A 22,564-nucleotide genomic window follows, 5' to 3' on the forward strand; every position below is an offset into this window, starting at 1 on the left:
TTAGCTCACAAGCATTTAGCTCTACTTATAAGCATAGCCTTGCAGAGCTTCAGTATGGGGAAGACGCCCACAAGAGTGAGCATAAAGGACAGCTAGTAAAGATATTAATAAACTGTATGCAAGGACAATCATCTGCTTGTTGTTTTTTGTTAATCAAAATGAATGAAAACCGACATTCATTTATGTTGAATGTGGCTGGAAATGCACTATGTAAGCACATCTAATGTTTGGATTGAAGAATAAGTAGTCTTTGCAGTGTGAGCAGTTTTTACATTGTGAGGGACACTAGGCTCAATAATGTCTCGTCTTAGAGATCCAGTCGTGTCTAATTTAGGAGACGCAATATCGTGGCAAGAGGGGAGGTGAGTGAGAGGGCAGAATGAAGAATGGGTGTGTAGAGGGAGAAAAAAAAACCAAAGCATAGAAAAGAGGGGATTACGCAAAAAACGACAGAAGATGGATAGGGAGAGAGAATATGAATAAGCATAGAGATCATTTTTCTTCATAATAGGATGTACTCAGCATGCCCATGACGTTAAGAGTCCCCTTATGGCTCCTTATTTGAGAGCCCGATGCTGCTGATAAAGAGGCTTTGGGGGTGACGTACAGTTGGAAGTGCTCGTTGAACAGTTGATGAGCTGTCGGAGAAGACCATGGCAGTCTGAATATGGTTGTTGCTCTCGGGAACTACATGTGATCTCATTCTTAGGACAGCCACGGCTCTGCACAGGACATGTGGTTTTCAGTCCGACATTTGGGAATTGGCCAGAAATGTTACTCCAGTCGGGGGGATTTTCCGTTTGACATAACGTTAGATGATGTGTGCCAAGTTAAATGAATCATGGTCGTTCAGGAATGCCATGACTCAGGGTTATTTTTTTTTTGTGTTTTGATGATGCCAACATACTAGTGCTAAAAATAATGAAGACTGAGCCAAAGTATATAGATTCTCTACTGGACGTGATCCTCAAACAGAAGCAATAATATGCCTATGTCATTACATGTGTTTTTTTTTACTTTACAGAAAAAGTGACCAAATACTGTGACGAATTTGGTTTCTGGATCCAGACTGGGTCCGCTTGTCAACCAGCTCCAAATAACCAATTAGAGGTATTTGGTCATTGGTTGTATCCCTGCAAATAACGGAAGCACGAGATGAGGCTAGCCTCGTTTGCGCTACTGAACTAATTGGTACAGTGAACCCTCCTTTTTCATTCTCAGAAAATAGTCCCCCATTTTTTAAGGGATGCTGCGGCGGAGCCCACCACAGAGACCACGGCGGATAACGCAGAAACAGGCAGTGCTCTGGAAAAAAGGATCCTGGAAAACGAAAATAAATGCATGGAGAAAATAAAGCAAGATCCACCTTATAACAAGTCAGGTACTGATCCTGTCTACCTGAACTGTGTTACTGTTTTCATGTTCATGCCTGTAAGCATTTCTTAGTTTTTTCTTGGTTTTCGTTGCAGTTCTTTACTGCGGTCGTAACTGGGATGGCTGGCTGTGTTGGGACGACACTCAAGCAGGAACCTACGCCTCCCAAAACTGCCCTGATTACCTTCCTCACTTCGACCCCACAGGTAAGCAGTCGTGCTCAAAAGTGTCTGCTGAGATCTTGGTAATCTCTTCTGATATTCTTGTAACTCAAAGATGTTGGATTCCAAAATAGTAATTTCTACAAAGATGAGTTATTCACCAAGTGTAATGGGACTAAGGTTTATAGACACAGTTTGACATAAGCACATTAGGGACGTTCATTACACACTGTTTCTATCATTTGGAACACATTATTCTTCTTTCAGAAAAGGCAACCAAGTACTGTGAAGAAGACGGACGGTGGTTTCGCAACCCAGGGAGCAGCAAGACTTGGACTAACTACACACTCTGTGCTATGGAGAAGTTGAAGGTAATGTTTATCTAATAATAATAATTGAACCTTTATGATATTAAGTAGGTTAACCACATGAATCATTTAGCAATATACATTTTTCTAAATATGTTGCTAGTAACTAGTACAAGTAAGTATATATTTGATGTATATTTTGACCGTATTTTTTTTAATTGAAGGACCCTTTACTTCATTATGTGCCAATAGCTACATTCACTCTCAACATTTGAGATACAGCTAAAACAGTTTTATACTCTAAAGTATAAAATGTCTCCCCTAAAAGTTTCATTACTGCATATCGTGCCTTTTTCAACCTCTCAGCTCATTGTCTGTGTCTGTGTGTGGTGTTGACTTCACTAAATTGAAGGTAGCCACCCAGTTCTCAGGTGACGCTGAAGTAGAGCTGCTCGCTGAGGCCACGGTCAGTCCCAGGGTTAACCCAGAAGAGCAGGAAATTGTGCAGAGGAAAATCCTGGACAGCCAGTACAAATGCATCGAGAAAATGAGACAAGATCTAGCGTATAACAAAACAGGTAGAGACCACATCTTTGGCTTCCTGTAATTGTGCTTCTCCTTGGTGGATGTTTAAGTTAACTCTCTCTCTTTCTCTTTCTCTCTCTCTCTCTCTCTCTAACTCTCTCTCTCTCTCTCTCTCTCTGTTGTCGTTGCAGGCCTGCACTGCCATCGTAACTGGGATGGCTGGCTGTGCTGGGAAGACACTCCAGCGGGAACTTTCACGTCTCAAAACTGCCCCAATTATTTCGTGGACTTTGACCCCACAGGTGAGCAGCGAGGCTCTAGAGTGTAGCGTTTTGAGAAGGTCCGCTGGTGCCTTGTTAAGTAACCTCTCATGATTAAGTCACCTCTGTCACTTGTTGACTGTTTGTCAAGAACTGTGAAATATTAATTGTGTGGAGGATGAATTATTCACCAAGGCGAACATAATCTAAATATATGGACTGTATGGATTTGAAAGAAATTGCTGGAGAGTCTGTATTTATTACTTCTTTATTGCTTTCAGAAAGGGCCACTAAGTACTGCGGGGATGACGGCCACTGGTTCCGCCACCCAGATACCAACAGAACTTGGTCCAACTACACACTCTGCAACGAAAACACTAAGGCAAAGTTGAAGGTAATTTACTTTAAGATAAATTAGCTTGCTATCGTAGAACTACTGCATTGTGCCCACAGTGTGATGGGTCAGCATAATATTTTCTCTTTTCTTTCTAGCCTAGAGTCCTCTGGTATTTGGAGTGTGGGTTTGTCGGAGTGAATGTGAAATTGGAAATATGTTCTCATGTAGTCTCCCATTAATATTTGAACACAAACCAATATTACCAGGCATATTATTTCCCAAACACGTTACGGTCCTATACTGAGTGCCACATAAATACTTAGAGATGTTATTGAACACAGGGTGAGATCACACCAGGTCTTATGATAGTATGTAGGCAAAGCTGGCATTTGATGCAACACACCAGTTTGCTCCACGTTTTACTTTTTTTTAGTTTTAATTATTTAAACTATTCCATTTTAAATATTTAAAACACGGGCCCAAGTAGAGGAGACTTCCAACAGGAACCCTCATACTGTATTAACAACAGAGCCAGGCTTCTGTACCAAGCCGTTAACAACATTTCCCACAAGGAAACCAGACCATGACACCACAGAGCTCATTCATGTACTTTGTACTATATTTTTTGCATTTACTTACTTGACTTTACATCAGCACTGCTAGTAAGATAGCATTGCCGATTCAAAGTTATGTAAGTAAATGCCAGGTCAGGCCCTAGGTTAGGCACCAGTCAGGTACAAGATTCAATACCGTGTTGAGGTCTAACTCATGTTATGTCTGTGATTACAGTAAATGTTCAAACCACACTTTTCACTCTTTTTCTTGAAGAGAATGACTTTGCATTGCCGGAAAATGTCCTTAGTAATGAAGGTTGAATGATTACAAGTGTTTCTCATGAGTTTGAATGACTCAACCCGATTACAGTCATTTTTTGACTACATAAAAGTACACAATGCCAGATTTCGCATCAACACAAAACCAACATTTGCACTGCACTGTCATTAGTGTCCTCCAAGTCATTTCTTTCCCTATTACATTTTTGATCGCTTTAATTTTATGTCTTTCCTCTTGCAAATTGTAATGCTGATGATTAGGTACCCTCTAGGCACAAGTTTGAGCCCCCCGCCCAAAAAATAAAAAATAAAATAATAATTACTCTGTGAATATCCAAGGAAATAAATCAACAACGAACAACACTCCTCTGCCCTCCCATCTGAAACAGATGAGTGCGATTAACAACAACTTGTGAACAAAACAGCAATTACCTCAGTCTTGCTACATCCTGTCTGTACACTGTGCAGTCGGGACAGCTGTCCTGGCAAACCTCAGAGAAAGACTAAAAGTCTGCCGATCGATCACAACCACAATTCAGCCACTCCATCTGTTACCACAGAAACCTGATCTTTGCTGACTCAGCCTCCAGCTTCAGGAAACTACTGAGAACAATCGGCCTCAGCTGTATGACCCTAAAGAGAAACAAGGCTAAATAAACATCCCTCTTTGTTATCCATCAGCTCCGCAAAAGGGGAATAGGAATCCAACAATGTTGACTGTATATTGGCCCTTGCATTAGGATTTTATTTATACAACTTATTGGAAGACAACGCAAATGTTAAAGTCATTGCCCAAACTGTCCATTATAAGCCTATGTTGCATTTAGAAGAGCTTCAAGTTATACTTTGATCTGCTATAGAGGCTGATGTTGTGTAAAAAAGCAGTTTCACACTTCAGCAGAAGGTCCTAATGGATATTTAAGTTTCCATTTAGATTTTTTAATAAGTGGTACAAATAATATAGTCGAGCAGGAACCGGGGAATCCTTTAAAACCTAAGTACTTACATTGTTTTTGTCAACCATATTCCAAGAATAAGGCTGATGAAATAAATAGCGTAATAACAATGAGGCACACAACTACAGTACATATGAGCCCATGCTTGCAAACCCCAAGTAGCGTTTGATATTCCTTGCTGAGGGTTGTTCAAAATGTAACATTTATTCAACTTTACTTCGTCTCACATGCTGACCTTTGTATTCAGAATGCATTTGTGACATAACATTGCATTGTGCATTCTGATTAAGGCTGTTTGTCAAGTGGCATTGCTTGATTTAACTCAGTTTTTGTCTTTTACAGTCGGCGTACATCCTCTTTTACATGGCCATTGTGGGTCACGCCCTATCCATAGCCTCCCTGCTCATCTCTCTGGCCATCTTCTTCTACTTCAGGTAATGGATTCATTGTGATGGTCTGACCTTTATATGATATATTAACCACATTTGAATTGAGTTGTAGCTGCAGTAATTGGTTTGGTCACGTCAGTCTCCTCCATCCATTTCCTTACTCATCATGGACAGTACTTTGGTCTCATTTCTTATTTGTAGTCAGCTAAAATCCTCACTCTGCCTTGGTCCACACTAACTTATCTTTAAACAGCAGAGTTTTAAACACTTGCCCCAGAGCCACAGCGAAGATTTCTCATTGTAAATGTGTTTTGATTTTTCAATTATGTTTTGTAATTAAATGAAAAGCGTTGATCGTTAAATCACTTGTAGAGCAATACGTTTGAGAGTCACATGATTAAAAATAGTTAGAGCCCAGTGTTAACACTGAAGGCAGTCATCAGAAAATGATTACCTTCACTGTAGCTCTGCTGTCATAAATTACAACTATCGTCCTAATACTTGCTTTCCTTGTGCTGCACATTTATTTCACGGATAATAATTATTAAAGCTGTGATGAGGGCTGTGACGTCTTTGCATGTGTTGGTCCTCTGCTCTCTTTAGGAACGTGTGCACTTGAGTGATTTGCTCATTACGGTTGTTCATCCCAATTTCACAATGCTTAATCAAAGAGGGACAATTAATTGAGATAATGCTGTTAAAATTCAATTAGATATAAGTTAAGTCCAAATTAACAATAGGGATAAGGGGATGGGAGGTAGAGTATTCAGATAACGTAGAAGAAATTGAGAAGTCTGCACATCGCTGAAACTTTGTGGGTTTATCTCTACGAACAAAATAAGTACATCATTATTATTAATGGCGCAATACGTTTTATGGTTGTAGTAAGTCAGATATTTGTGAGGAAATTTTGAATACGAGGCCTGGGGGTAAATAATTAACTTTATGTCCTGTAACAATATTTGGAACATGTTGATTGGTTGGCTCTGTTGTTTATGAATGCCGTAGTTGTTAAATTTGACATAGTGAAGATGACCTCCTAAAATGCAGCTGCTATCCAGATCAAATCTTTTAAGGGACCTCTAGCTTGCAGCATCGTTTTATGCCCTCTCATAAATCGTAGCGGTCGAATTTAGGGCCGGTGCATTATCGCCAAAACCCCACGACCCCGCGGAGACTCCTCAGCTATACACAGAAAGTCGGCAGGACATTGGCCATTCATCAAGATCAAAGTCCTGACTAATTTAGACCTCAATAAAGCAACAAAGGCATTGGCGAAGAAAACACTTCAAAATGTTGGGAGTCTCAATGTTAAATCATAAGATCCAGATGTTGAAGCCCGCAGTGGTATGCGAGGGTGTACAGCTGCACTGTCCCGTTATTTACCGCTCAACATCAACGCTGTCAGGATTCCCAGATAAGAATACGCCAGCTTGCCGTGGAAAAACAGAGGTGGTTGAATGGCTGACCTGAAGATGCTGGGAACCCTGACATAAGGTTTCAGTCTGTGTTTTGACAACCCTTTTCTAGACAAAAAGGCCCTGTGTATATATAAGCCTTCAACAGCTCCTGCGTTTCCTTTTATGACCACAGCTTCAGTGAGGCATGTTTTTTCTTCTATTGGAGATAGTCATGGCTTCGCAGTCAGACCGTGGAAATGTGCAGTCATTATATACATAACTGCATTAAATATTCGGTTTGTACTGTCTTGAGCAAAATAAGTGCTCCTCCTGTTTTTACGTGGGTCCCATGGGGCTTTTATATGACTCAATACGGATAAAACTGGCCACGGAGCAGTAAAAGCATTTATATCTTATTTAAACTGGCGATGACATATTTATAGGAGCCTATACACTGAAAAATCAATTTGCTGCAAGGGTTCATTCAGCTTTAACACTCCGTGAGCCGCAGTACATTTGAATGATGGCGTGAAATGAAAGCATTATTTAACTATCACCAACCATACAGCCTATGGATTTGAGTAACTCGTAATGATTTTGATACTGTACTTATTTTCACTTTGCCTGTCAAGCCTGTTTCATTATGATGATTATTCCGATTGGCTAGCCGAGGTAATGAAGAGGGGGATCCATTATGCATTATTTAATGGCGTTCATAGCATGTACTGTACAGAGCATTTACAGGCAATTCAGCTCATTGATCCATGTTTTACCAACCACTTAAAACTATATTTAGAGTTGATACGTGCCAATACTTTGATATTTTCTAGACTGCCGCAGCATCTGACAACCTCATTAAACTATTTGCCGTGGTTTTGTCTGCTTTCCTTAACCAGCTGTAGCAAGTGTTTGTCTCCATTAGTGTTTACTTGTTGTGTGTCAGAATAGATTTTAGTGTGTCAGTTCAATACTCCCTTTTCACACAGGAGTCTGAGCTGCCAAAGGATCACCCTGCACAAGAACCTCTTCTGCTCCTACGTGCTCAATTCAGCCCTCACCATTATCTACCTCGTAGCTGTGGTCAATAATCCTGAAGTCGTAGGCAGAAACCCGGTGAGTAAAGCCTTTGATGAAAATGTAGCACCTGCTCACACGGATATATCCATAGTGGCAAGGGGGCGTACGTTGGATTTTGATATAGTGGGGAGTGGGGACATAAAAGTGGTGGTCAGGGCCCCCGCAAGAAACGGACATTTTTTTATGACAGACTTTTGGCGACAATTTCAGATTATCTTTAGCCTTTACTTATGTTAGTTTACACATCACAGTTTTTTTTTCTTTACGTCATAGTAGGATAAATCTTACCGTATTTTCGGACTATAAGCCGCGACTTTTTCCCAATTTTTCGACCCTGTTATTACACAGCACAGTATATGTTCTGTAGCTAGTTAGTAATCGAGTTCTCGAGTACTCCTCGTTTCAAATGAACTCGATTGGTGGATGAGGAAAATCGTTTTTTGTTTTTTTTAGGCCGCCCCTATTTTAAAATATTATATACGTGTACAAAACGGCACAAAACGGATAAAATAAAGGTTAACTAAATTTAAAAAATTTATGCAAGTGCAATAAACTGAGCGTTGTGTCAAAAAGCAACTGCAAATAACTGCCACCGCCGTGCCACCGCAGCGCAGCCTGTGTTCTCCACAGCACCGCGGAGCTGAACGCGGTCGCTCCTTTCTCCAGAACATTGTCAGGAATATAACTGTCCAATTATTTCAAAGCAGATGATAAAATTACGTTTATAAAAAGGGGAGATGACACCTGTTACTCTCAGTTAGTAATGAGTAGACTCCAGGTGAGCATGCAAGGTGCTCTCCGCTTGGAAAGAAAAGTAGGCTAAAGAAGAAGCAAGGCTTACTACAGGCACATTCGCTCCGAGCCAAGAAGCCTTCAATAGGGAATATGGGGATAAGATTCAAAAACCGACCGGTGTAACGTTCCGTTAATGAGGAATTAGTCGCGGTAATAATTCACGGACACGGAGTGAGCATTACGCGGTTGGATATACAACAATCTGCTTTGGTGAGTTATTTATATGTATTTAAATTGTAGGACACTCATTTAATATTATTTGCTGCCCTTCTTATTTTAAATGGTGACTAGGCTATTTTTTAGTTACAACATACAGCCCATGCTTTTTTTCTCTTTTTTTCTCCCCAACGCAGACCTACTCGATCAGATTAAATTGTGGCCCGTCTATTTAATTACTTTCAGTGAGGAAAATGTGTTTTAAATTTGTGGGAATAAATCCTTAATATCATATGGCAACTGTGACTGTTTGACAATAAGTATTGAGCGCTTTATTGCGGTGAACCGTTGTTCTGCAGACAGATGCGTTGCGTTCTAAAAATAGAAAAAAGTTTTACGAGGAATCGATTGATCCTCGAGGAATGCAAGCGATCACACGAGTAGTGAAAACACTCGTGCCCATCCCTAGTAGCTATTGCACTAAATGGTAACACTTGAATACGTTATGCAAATATGCAACTTGTTTGTTGAAATGTTAAATGGGAGCTTCCTCAAGCAGCCATCTCTTTCCCGACAATCCCCTCTGTGCACGAACTCTATGGTAATTAAACATTATAACACCTGCGGCTTGTAGTCCAGTGCGGCTTATAGTGCGGAAAGTACGGTAATCATTTTTTTAGATACAAATGGAAAAACAACATTTTACATTTGAATAATAAATTCTGTAATGTTATAAATTAAAAGCAACTCATGACTCACAAAAAGGAAGTGTAACAGAGTGCCACTAAAACACTATACAATTAGGCTATGCAATATTTGTAGCATAACATACAGTTCATTTAAGGATATTTTTCACAGCTACTTGTGAAAAACACACATGTACAACTTCAAATATTAAGGTCTTATTGTTGTCAAAATATTTCGATCCGGACCAAAGTAGTGCACTGACCTATTATTTACTATCTATGGCACTGACAGACTAGCTGGCATAGCCATCCAGATGCTAACACGGCTACAAATGCAATTTAGCAGAACACAGTTTGAGGATGAGGATTAGTTCCACTGAAATTAAATACAAATGCACTCATAATTCATGCTAAGCTATATAAAAAATGCAAGGAAGAAGAAGATTTCTATTAACATTTTAAATGAATTTGCAAGGACAGGGAAAGAAAGCTACATTTAAATGGTGCTGCTCTGTATGTTTAATATTTAAAAGTTTTTATGACAGTCTTTTTAACCATATGCCGATTAGCGTTTCAAGTCAACGAGCCATATCTTGGCAGTGTCGCGCGGTAAAAAGTTCCTACTCTTTTTCCACATTCTCCTGTCAGAGGTTTGGAGCCACATTGAATTCATTATGTGAATTCTTTGAAAACCCCCCTTGGCTCTGCTTTGGTAGTGATGATAAATCTGTCTGGTAGGAATGCCTCACTATCAGGCCTAAACATAAATTCATGTGTTACTTTTCAAGAACCACTCCTTTTTGGAAATAGAAATAATGAAAACATGTTGACCCAATGCATGCTGCTTCTTTAAGGATCTTATTACAAAGTTTTTTTTGCCCAAAACTCTCACAAAATTATCACTTCATTCCTTTTTTTGTATAAATAAATACAATTAAACACATAAAATGTATTAAAGGAAAAAACAACTGTGTGGGAATGTTGCCTACTTACTAAAAACTCATCTGAAATCTTCAAAACCGCAATATGTTAATGTGAAAAACCTAAATGAGAGGAGAAGAACTTCAGATGATGAAAGTGTCGGACAAAAACAACAGATAGGATTGTAGAAATTGGCTCACTGTGCGTGCAATCCCATTAGCCGCAGCCTGCTTTCAGCGGGAGCATCTCTGGCCCGACAACGTACTAGAAACATCCAGGAGACAGCAGAGGCTTCAGATGGGTTTGGGTTGCTTTCCCTCATTTCTGCTGCTGCCCATTTTTATGCTTTCAACAAATCTGTCTCTCTCATCCTGAATACCGTCTTTATTCACGTTGTGTATTTGAACGTGTCCAAGAAGCAGCCCGGAATGACAGCCATCATAATTAATGTGCGGAAATATATATTTTTTGTTTGTGCAATGGCTCTTCCCTCCCCTCCTCACCATTTGTCAAAAATGGTTTGTGTCCAACCTGTTACTTTCCAACGTCAAAACTGTCAAGCTGTGCTAACTCGCTGCTGCATATCAAAACAAAATTGGTCAGCGTGGCCTAGCTTTTTTAGGAGGAAGCAGAAAAAGAAATCAAAAGCACCACTGGTTGGGATTCATGCATGTCGGTCGGGAAACATTTTCAAATTTACAGCTGCCCAAGCGAGACTTATGAGCCTTTTTTACTTGGCATCTGATTAAGAAAAGGTGGATTGTGGTGGAGATTTGCTTTCTCAGAGAAAACAAGCTCATTTCATTTCTATCTGGTGTGGCGATACAGTCTGGTTTGGCCTGCCAGCATTGTGGAGGAGTGAATCCCCAAAGCTCATGTCAAACCAGGGAGGAGGCTGAAAACATGAGAAACATCCACATGATCTATAACAGCTTGATTTGTAAACCAGAACATTGTCTGTAACTTTACACACACACACACACACACACACACACACACACACACACACACACACACACACACACACACACACACACACACACACACACACACACACACACACACACACACACACAAACACACACATACACACACACACACACACACACACACACACACACACACACACACACACACACACACACGCACACACACACACACCTCAGTTAGGTGCAATGCAAAACAGTTGTGAATTGGTGAAAAGTGAGTGGCCTAAATCAGCCATGTCTGTTGTTGTGGATGTTCCTCAAATTAAAAGGGAAACATAGGAAATTGTGGAAGACACATATGGATAAAAAATTTAGAGGGGAATGAGTCTTGTGTGTTTTTGAGCTAAGAAGACCCCGGAGAGAAGCTGTTAACAGCAAAGCCAGAATCTTGGAATTATAATGTGGCCGCGTGCATGATCTTTTAAAACAGGACTGTGGACAGGATAAAACAAAAGCCATAAATAAAGATTACTACGGATTTTATTTTACAGCCGTAATAATGTGAATTTGACAAACACATATATTCGTATGAATCCATTTTTGTTCTCTATTTGCAGTACGTATTTCAGGAAAAACAATGAATTTGGTACCTGCTTTATGAGAATAAAAACGAAATTATGAATAAGTTAACGTTTATTCAGGAAGTATCATGAGATCAAGATCAATTTGGCAAGAGGGACCTGAGAACAAATATACAAGATAAGAAGACAGTTTTGTCGCTCAAAACAATTGCGACATACGGACACACTATTTAAAACAACCACAATATTATTTAAGAAAAATCCAAAAACAGAAATTACTCAGGTGAACAACGGTTTGTACGCTTGTGAAATTCCACATTTGTAGGACAAGCTCTAAATTAATCATGGAGGCAATTAAAAGAAGTCTGATTTGTGTTACAGTCTATGGAATACAAGATGATATCATCAGCATAAAACAACATTGCAAAGTTCAATTGGAAATCAGATATTCATGTTTAGCATAAAAGCCAGGGGCACACATCGATCCTTGTGGGACAACTATTAGCTGTTTGTGGACTTCATTTAAAACCACCTGCAAACATTACATCCAGCTGTAAGCAGAATCAAAAGGCCGAGCTGGGAACATGTTTTTATATACAACAGCGTGTGATTTTTTTCTTGACAGAATGATGTTGGGCTTTTTGAGTGGTGACAATAATCTGAAGAGGTATGTGGATGTCTTTTAAAAATGTGTAACATTATCCGTAATGTTCTAGATATGTTTGATTTGGATTTACCACCTGCAGCAATCTTGAGATCGGAGGCAGCAGCCAATGAACAAAGCTGAAATGACTGGCTGAGGAGCCTGTCCATTACACAGAAATGTCCAAAAACATATATTCTCTACAAAAAATTAACAATGGTCTCAAAAGCTCCAAAGGCAGACATAAGCAAATGTAAAATTGACATGCTTTTATTTTTTTGTGGAAGAAAAGTTATTTCTCAAATAGACATGAGTAAAGTCAGGTCCATTGAAGCCAGTGTGGAGCAGAATAACAGCTTATGGCACATCCATAAGCATCATGGTAATAAACACGTTAGTGGTTGGATAACCTTTACATAATAATATGCCATCAAAGTCAGGAAATTATAGGAATGAGTCAATCAAAGGGACAGAATTAAAAAATGGACATGTTGCACTGTGCTGTATGCATAAATAGAAAACTGCGTGGTACCAATATGTGTTTTCTTAACATGACTTTTTTCTGACTTTCTTGTGCAAAGGGAGACACAAGCAAAAGAAGAGCACTTCAAATACAGTGAAAATCCTAATTACCATCTCTTATCACCTTCAAAGAGGGCAAATGAATAAATATCATCTCTTTGTGCAAAGGGGAATGTTGGATAATGATCGTGTGCCATGAGTGAAGAATCTTCCTCTCAGATCTTTTTTTGTGTCCTGCTGAGATGATGTAAAGAGTGGTTAAATTGTTTGGTCTTGAGACTTTTTGCGAATGTTTACACATGTGTTGCAGCCAGGACTTGGCTCACTCTGTCAAAACTTTACACAAAGGCCAAATAAGACACAGCACTTGGAGATAAATATCTCACTTCCTTGTCAAAATGCAACTCTTCAATCAAAACCAGACAATCCCCTTTCAAAACTGTATTTTTTGCATCAAAATGATTCATACATTTACCGTTTAAATGACTCTTTCAGAGCAGCAACAACACAATGATTTGATTTATACAAAACACAGCTGTTTTACTGTAAGTGGTTCATTTGTTTTCTGACAGTAACTCCTCATACAGATGTCTTGGAAAGATTGATCCAGTAAAGTTCACCTACTAACATGAAAACAAATTCTTCAGAATGTATTTGTTTTATTTATATTGGCATTTCAGGTTTTTGCAACAACAAAAAAACTAAAAGCCGAACATTGCATATAAGGGTAAAAATATGTAAATAAGGTACAATAATCACTGTCAGTTCAATGTTTTACTGTGAACTCACAGAAACAAAATGACTGTAACATTACTGTACAGGACAATAGATAACAAAATAATGTGCAATACAGTCTAGTGTATAAAGTGGAAAACAGACCTTTTATCGAGTCTAAATGTAAGAAATGGTGTGTACTGTTTTACAAGAAGTGTGTTGCAGAATTGCAATCAGAAGAGGGAGAAGAACATTTCTTTTGTTTTCTTTTCCTTTCTTTTCTTTTCGGGCATGGTTAAAAAAGTGATGTGTTTTGATGCGTTTGTCATAGCATTCACTTGTTCTGTTAACTGTAAGAATTATTCCAAAACTGTAATAGATATCTTTTTATAGAAAAAGTTAAAAAAAAACAAAAAAAAACACACAAAACAAATATCCCTGTGTTGTCTCGCTCCCTGCAGGTAGGCTGTAAGGTGTTGCACTTCTTCCACATGTACATGCTGGGCTGCAACTATTTCTGGATGCTGTGTGAAGGGATCTACCTGCACACGCTCATTGTGGTGGCTGTGTTTGCAGAGGAGCAACATCTGCACTGGTACTACCTCCTGGGCTGGGGTGAGTCAGTCTGCATTTCAATACAATTTGCTGGGTTTTTATTCTATCGATATATTTAACGCCATCAATGGATGGACAGCTTGAGAACTCACTGAAAAAGAAACTTCAACCGTGCGGGATACAGTCCGTGTGCATTTGTTTGTGTGTGTGTGTGTGTGTGTGTGTGTGTGTGTGTGTGTGTGTGTGTGTGTGTGTGTGTGTGTGTGTGTGTGTGTGTATGTGTGTGTGTGTGTGTGTCTTTGAAATATATTCCTTAATTGTTTCTAATTAATTGACATGCTTTTTGTGTTATATATCCCGACACAAAAAGTAAAAGCTAATCTGAGCCCATCCCCTTGTGGTTTTATGACAGGATGTTAAATTAGAAATGATTGCTAAGTGAAATGAACCGTGTGGTGTTGTTTTTATGGAGGGAATAATACAATTACTTGATCCCGTGTGTTTCAGCCTTTCCCAGAATAGATACAATACTTGTGAAGTATGGTAATAAGCATTTGATGAGGAAACCTAAGACCAACAAAACAGCTCACCAATCTAACCACAAGTTTAATGTTGCATAAATGACAAATTCGTTTGGCAATATTCACTCAAGACCTCATACGGCTGCCATCCTTTCCCTCCCCAAGGCTTTCCTCTAGTGCCTGCATCCATCCATGCCGTGGCAAGGAAAAAGTACTTTGATGACAAGTGAGTAATGTTCCAGTAACTTCTGCAAATAAACAGGAGATGTTTAATGTGCTGGTCTGTTTGTGGCAGAGAGTGAGAGTGGGCCGCACCATACGCACCACACGTGTGTGTGTGTGTGTGTGTGTGTGTGTGTGTGTGTGTGTGTGTGTGTGTGTGAGCATGTGTATTTGGGCAGCAGGCAGCACTGACCGATACGTTTTTCCCTCTGTAGCTGTTGGATGAGCGTGGAAACCCATCTGCTCTACGCGGTCCACGGTCCTATAGTGGCAGCGCTTCTTGTGAGTCTAGTTCACTGTTTTAGCACAATAGAAAAGCACAATGAAGGAATAAAACATGGATCATAAAGGGAAAACTATGTACTTTGGGTTGTTATTTTAGTCCTTGTTTGAGTTCTTAAAACATAAAAAAAGATGGCGATTATTTCCGCTTTTTCATGTATATTTTTAATCTTTCTGCAGGTGAACCTCTTCTTCTTACTTAATATCATAAGAGTGTTGGTGACCAAGTTGAGAGACACACACCGGGCAGAGTCCAACATGTACATGAAGGCTGTGAGAGCCACCCTGATCCTGGTGCCACTGCTGGGAATCCAGTTCGTCATTTTCCCCTGGAGACCAGAGAACCGGCTGGCTGGGGAGGTCTACGAGTACATCATGCACATACTCATGCACTACCAGGTAGGCACTGACAGCAAGGCATTGTATTCATCACAATTTCCATTAGTGTAAAATGACCAGGTTGGAGCTCAGTTCAGAATGTAATTCAACAGGGAATTCATAAGAAAGAAAAGTGCTCCTTCACCGCCGCTGTGGTTACATTTGGTCATTGATTAAGGAAAAAAATAAATATAACTTTAAGCGTTTTAATCAAAGGACCTATAATCCTGAAAGGTATACTTAATAGTAATATACAGTGCTGAACTCTTAGCATGCATTCAAAATTAATCCTGGACCCTGCTTATATTTGTCATTGCCCTTGGGTCCCATCAGGCCGTGAGATTTAGACGTTTGGCATGCTTGAGAGTTTCCAACCATTAAAACCTTGTTTTCTGCCTCGTGATAGTTGTGATTGATTGATAGGAGACACTGCTGGTTTACCCTTTTAAAGCACCAGTTAGGCACTCCATTGACTTTATGTAACTAGCATTTAGACAGTTAATTAACTTTATGTAACTACCAGTTAGGCATTCAATTAAACAACAGTCTAGCAGGGCGTATAATTTTACAGGTAGGCAGTCAGTTCATTCACTTAGCATTGCTCCAGATACTCCCTGTACGTGTCTTTGAAAAGCAAAAGTACAGTTCTTAAAGTTCTTGAATGATTGATTGAAACTGCTGTCCTAAACCACTGCAAAAAAGTGATACATTTTGATTATATTCTCTTACTTCTGTGGAATAATTTTTCGATGGGGCTAATTATGTCTACTTGTTTTGCTTTTTAAGGGATTACTGGTGGCAACAATATTCTGCTTTTTCAATGGAGAGGTAAGCACCATGCATGCATTTGCTATTGCCACATGTTACATGTTGTGTAAAGTTAAATGAAATGTTTAACAATTTACGAGAGGTAAAGAAACCACGGATAAGGTTCTTATGCTGTTGTTTTTGCCAACAGTTGCACAAGAAAATCAGTATCGGTCTCTAGTCTGTAAACTCAATATGAGATTAAAGGCGGGCGACTGTTAGCGTAGCATAAGACTAGAAACAGGGGGAGTTAGCTAGCCTTGCTATGTCCAAATGTAGAAGCTTCTACCAGCTACTCTAAAGCTCACTCATTAAAAAGTTATATCTTGTTTCTTTAAGTACTGAGCTTTAGAGATGCGGTTAGGCGAACATTCCTAACTTTGGATAGAACCAAGCTAACTATAGCTCCTGGCTCCTGCCATATATTACTGTAAACACACAGAATGAATCCACTTATCTCACCAGCAATAAAACAAATACATTATCGACATGTTTAGCAATGGCTTTAGGAATATTGCATCCTGGAAAAGTTCCAGTTTCGGTGGCATCAGTGAGACAAAGTCAACGGTGTGTTTCTGCTAGAGCACTTGCCCTTTGGTAAAGGTCGCCCCGCACATGTTACGCTGGGAGCTGCTCAGTCACAGAGCAATAAAACAGCTCGTTGCCTATGATGACATTAAGCAATGACTCAGTGACACCAGACTCCGTCAGGCAAAAGATTTTCATGTTCTGTTTTTCCAGGTCAGATCGCAGACATCTTAACATCTGTTCCAGATAACATATCATGAAGTGACCCAAACACAGATTTTTTATTTTTTTATTTGGCATTGAATATTTGAGCAATGTACGTAGGTGTAACTTCACAGACATGCTACATATGTCAAAGTTCCAATTGGGATTGGTTATAAAGCATCATGCTGCTGGAGTCCTGTGGGAGCAATGGAGCGCTGCGGCAGTAAAAGTCGGAGGGTCACGTCGGGTGAGGACTGAGGAGTAAGACACAGTTTTATAAACGACTGTGTGGTTTCCGAGCCCAGCTGGAAATGGACTCTCCTTCCTCCTAAGTCTGTCTGCAGCTGTCTCACTGCAAGCATCCATAGCTTTTGTTCAAACACTTCCCCCCCCAAACAAATGAGCTAGATTTCCATTAAAGCCCAGATCCTGGGTTAATGTTGTTGTGTAGACCTTTCGGCTCCGTGGACTCATTGTACGACGGACGTTATCAGTGTCTCCACAAAGTAACACACCAACAATACGTGCTGCAAGCCTGAAACAGGCATTTTGTAGCAGGTGGTTTGGCTCCACAGTGGTTTAAATATTGCAGACAGACTAGTGAGTTAATTCTAAGAAGTTAAAGTAACAGGGAAGAATTTTTCAGGGAAATTCTCCCGTTATTGAGAGACAATGAAGTTGATATGAGGTATTTTATGCTCAGTGTGAAGCGTCTGGCGCACCAACAGCCTACTGTGGAGCCATGTTTTATGCATTCAGCTAGGAAAATGGGTCAGCTATTAGCTCATGAACACGGAACGCAACAGCATCTTCTCAAAAAATGCATAAACAATGTGGCACAGCATATTTTTGAGAAGGGCAAGCCCACTTTTCTGGGGTGATATAGAGTCAACTAGTACACAGACTGTCACAAGGGAACAGCAGGGTTTGTTTGCTTCATCCGCGTAATGACCAATTCAGCTCCCTTAATCAGGACACTGGTTTCTGGGGCCCGTTTCAATTATTTATTTTAATTTCAAGGCCAAACTGCACAGACCTGCCTTGTCTCCTCAATGGCCCCATTGTGAAGTTAGGTCAGTGACACAAACAGCTTCCGTGCTGTATTTGTGACATCAAGCAAGACGGTCTCAATGGAAGCTGTAAAGCCCGGCTGCTCTTTTGTCTCATTAAAACAATTAGTGTCATGATGTACATCATTAGATCATTGTGTTAATACACCCGCACTAATCCAGAATACATAGGTTAACATTGCACTGTTGGGGCCGGGTTCTTTTTATAGGAACTCGGTTCACACAGCAGTTCTTGTTCAGACAACCAATCCACAAGTACATAGTGCTGCTGTATTGTTGTTCATCACACAATTCTAAAAGTCAACAATATTTTTGATAATTAATGAATCATCTACAGTATATTTTTTCTAATTTATTATCACTTTGAAGTGTGTGTATATATATATATATATATATATATATATATATATATATATATATATATATATATATATATTTATACATATACATAAGCAATGAAGATGTGACCTGGGGCATTGGGAGATTGTGATAGCCATTGTACTACCATTTCCATGCTATTTTATGGACATCAAAAAACTGATTCACCCTAAGGCCCCACATTCATCCAACAATGACATGCTAGCTTGTTAATGCCTTATGATATAGGGGAGAACGGGGTTATATGTCACACGAGTTGGTTGTCACAATCGTTATATCTCAGAACCAGAAGGCGCTGTCTGTAAAATGATGGTATGTAAATATCCAGAATTGGGATCAGAGGTCACCTACATAGAATTTGAGGTGAGAGGACTGTTTGTGTTTTTCATGTCAAGTTGAAAATATTTAGCTCCTCAGTATTTTTCTTCTAGGCTTTTACACAATGGGTTTATAACAAAACACTTGTTACACATAAAATGTGTGAAGGGTAAACTATAGTTTTGATTGTGGTTAGCAAGCTAATTAGTTGTCAGATGGTTGTTGGCCTTGATGCTAGCAAGAAATTCAAGTTGGGGTTAGTCGTCACATTTTTTGGGGGGTTGGTTGTCACATGTTATCCTAAGGCTGCAGCCAGAAAAGGAACCCAATAACGAAAGAAATTGTCAAGCTGTATCCTCACTAACACCCCAGAGAAGGAGAGAATAGAGCAGGAATAGGCAGCTAGCATGCAAAAGAAAAAAGGGCAACAAAATCAAAACAACCCAGTGCATCCCAAACTAGACCAGCTGCCAAGGCTACAGTAAGTTATGTAGGCCTATTTGTCAACTTGACAATGCAATTAAACTTTCAAATTTAGTTCTGCTTTCTTGCCTTCTTTTTAAGATTATTTATACACATATTTAAGATAACAGTGTGACAAACAATCCCATAGTGTGTGACAACCGACCCCTTGATGGGGTTGGTTGTCACAATGTGTAAGGGTGTCTTTGATGATTAATTTCTTCTTTATTACAATAAGATAGAAAAAGTGAGGGGTACACATTTCAAGTCAACACCTTAAGCTTCAATTTAATATAGGAATGACTATTGAAAGATGAGCAATTCTCACTAGAGTAAAAAGTGTGCCTACTTACCCCGTTCTCCCCTACGTACACATAAGACACACGATGTGGTAGAAATGTGAGAGTCAGAGTTGGTGTCACATGATTTGAGAATAGAAAGGTGGACAAGTTTAATTATCCTTTTAATTATTAAGCTATATGAAGACTTCATTGTGAGGCGTCATATCTTTGTTATTGAATGCTAACCAGGCAGCCACGATTATAGCTGCTTTCCTCTTGTTCAACTATATTGTTAATGTAGGTGAACTGAGGGAGGGAGCATAACATTTTGGAACATCATGTTCCCCCAGGCATTGAGGCTTTTGGAGGGTGAAATGTTTCAGCATATTGTTGTCACACTGTAGTTTACTAAACTTGTGAATGGAAAACTATCTGGGGAATGAAGAAATAGAGTTTTCTTTGGGGAAAAATTTGCAGTCTGTGCCATATTGTTCTGATGTCGAAGTTTGGAGTTGGGAGCTTTATTCAATTGCTGTAAATAACATCATAACAGCTGGTCTTATTAGAGACAAACCAAGGGATTATTAAGGGTCTGTCGGCTGCATAATAATGATTTTGGACGCCCATGTTGCATGAAGATCTGTTACTTGTGTAATTTCTGAGGTTGGAGAATTTCCTCATCATTTAATTGGTGCAGAACAGTGAGGAGAAAAAAGCGGTATTCTCTTTCTTGAAGAACCATAGTGGCAGTTAGTAATTCTACCCACAATTCTACACACAATGTAATGTCTTTGCACATTCTCCACACTTTGTAAAGGCTACAAATAAAATGTGAATGTATTTGACTTGATATACGTGTAACTGGCTGAATGGGGAGATCCTTGTACCCCCTATGAGCATTTGTAGATGACAGATTCAGCGGGATAATTAATATGTCATTATGTATGGCTCAATATACATTATATCCTTATTCCCTTTTTATCATGTAATGATCTGGCCACATGCACAAATTGGCCGCTTTTCAAGTTCACGTTTCCTAACTGTTAATGTTATTGAAAATTGAGCGATCCACATTATGCTACCGCAATTACGCTTGCATCAGTTAAGATCACAGTGCTTAATATTGTCAGAGAGATGATGTTTACACGGGTGCTGCCTCGTTTACGTTGCCTACGGTCCATATTGATTTCTTGTTTGTACATGTGAACACGTGGTGGAATCAATTTGTGGTCAAAGTGAAAACAGAGAGGGAAAACATATACGTGTTTTCAGCCTCATAGGTCATATGGAAAGAAACATGGTAGACAGTTATATGAGAGAGATAAAACATCAAAATATTTTTCTCCCCTTAGATGTAGCCTTACTGTGTCTTTTTTAATTTTATTTATACAGGTTCTCATTGAGACACAGGGTCTTATTCTCAATATTCCTGTTTATGACAATACAACACCAATGAGTTAAAGACAGACAGATTTAACAATAGTACACATTAGGCTACATAGTGTGTCAAGTGTCAAGTACAAGAACATTTCTAAAAACAAGAACACATTTCCAATTGTGCTTTTTCCATCCCCCTTCAAAGTAGTTTAAAAGAAGATCGCTGGCCATTATAATGAATCTCTTCTACCTGTGTGTTGGCCTAGGTGCAGTCTGCTCTTAAGAGACAGTGGATGCAGTACAAAACCCAGTGGGGCCAGAGACGGAAGGACCACTGCTCCATGCGCTCCACGTCCTACACGGCCACCTCCATCACAGAGGTGCCCGCCTTCATGTACCACCACGACTGTAACAGCGAACACTTGAACGGGCGCAGAAACACAGAGGACTGTGAACTGGTGGCGCTCAAATCAGAACAGACATACGCTTGAGCCATCACACTGAGGATAAAGAAAAGAGACAAAAAGAGAGCAACAGACATGTAGGAAAAAAAAGGAAAAATAAATCCGGTTTGTGCCCCGCCATATTTCAGTGATTGAATCTCAGAGGGTAATAGCGGCGGTCTGTTCAGAAAAAAAACAGTGAGAATACGGGTCTGGAAATCAAGAGCTCATTGGTGAAGGAGAAAGGATAAGCTACAACACTTAAGTTTTTTTTTTTCAACTTTGACATTGCTGTTGCGGCTGCTTTTGAGAGAAACTTTGATGTTAGGACTTGTGGCATGAGACAAGAGCTGCTTCTTAGGCAAGTGTCACCTCTGAAAGCTGCTAAAAAAAACTGTGTGAACGCGCTCACAGTGACGGAGGCCCGGCCCTGGTGTATGGAGACAGGAATAACTGTGATTGTAGTGACGGCAAAAGTTGAGAGGCTTTCTGCCGGAGAGGATGCTGCTGAATGTGGTTGTTATGGTGATGAAGTGAAGTGAGGCAATGGCGGTAATGATTAGGATTGTGTCACCAAAAAAGAACCAATCTTTTCCTAACCTCAAACCTCATACCAAAGGGTACTGGACATTGGTGGCTACGAAAGGGGTGTACCCTGTCTAGCAAAAGTACCCTAAAGCAAAAGACAGGCTTGCACGCACACACAAACACACACACACACACACATACACACACACACCTACAAACCTGATAGTATGTGACGATAGAGGTCAAATTTCAAATGACCCTATATGTACTCGAAGCTCTGGAGTTATGTACATAATGTATGTTCACCATGTTTCATTTGAAGAAAAAAAAAGATGTTGAACTGTTTCACAAAAAGGAGTTTATTTTAGTTTTTCTATCAATATTTTATTCTTGCAGATTCCCAAGTACGTGCTAAGTGTGTGTCCTGTGATGCTGCATCCCCCGACTGCTTTGTTGTTTCTGCAGTTGCTGTATTTGTGCCGAGGCTTAACATCGCGGGGCTGTGAAGCAAAGCAGAAGCTACATGCACAGAAAAATATATGAATAAAAAACTTTATTTTGAGGTTGAACAGCTGCCGGTGTTGTTTCGCTGTGTACGGGTTAAATATGCTAATTGTTGTGCAAATTATTTCTGTCCAACAAG

The 22,564-nt window shown here is 39.6% G+C and overlaps 1 protein-coding gene across 1 annotated transcript; it reads left to right on the forward strand.

Annotated features, from left to right (window-relative positions):
• The first annotated feature begins 1,304 nt into the window (after positions 1 to 1,304).
• calcr (calcitonin receptor) lies at positions 1,305 to 22,065 on the forward strand. The gene is made up of 14 exons (XM_080045670.1): positions 1,305 to 1,381; positions 1,470 to 1,580; positions 1,803 to 1,906; positions 2,256 to 2,421; positions 2,560 to 2,670; positions 2,910 to 3,022; positions 5,097 to 5,188; positions 7,530 to 7,656; positions 14,029 to 14,182; positions 14,809 to 14,869; positions 15,081 to 15,147; positions 15,328 to 15,546; positions 16,312 to 16,353; positions 21,217 to 22,065. The coding sequence occupies exons 1-14, from the start codon at positions 1,342 to 1,344 to the stop codon at positions 21,439 to 21,441; spliced, it is 1,632 nt and encodes a 543-aa protein (XP_079901796.1). The 5' UTR covers positions 1,305 to 1,341; the 3' UTR covers positions 21,442 to 22,065.
• The last annotated feature ends 499 nt before the right edge of the window (positions 22,066 to 22,564 follow it).

Source organism: Ammodytes marinus, assembly GCF_949987685.1.
Source record: "Ammodytes marinus genome assembly, chromosome: 17".
In the NCBI taxonomy this organism is placed as follows: domain Eukaryota; kingdom Metazoa; phylum Chordata; class Actinopteri; order Uranoscopiformes; family Ammodytidae; genus Ammodytes; species Ammodytes marinus.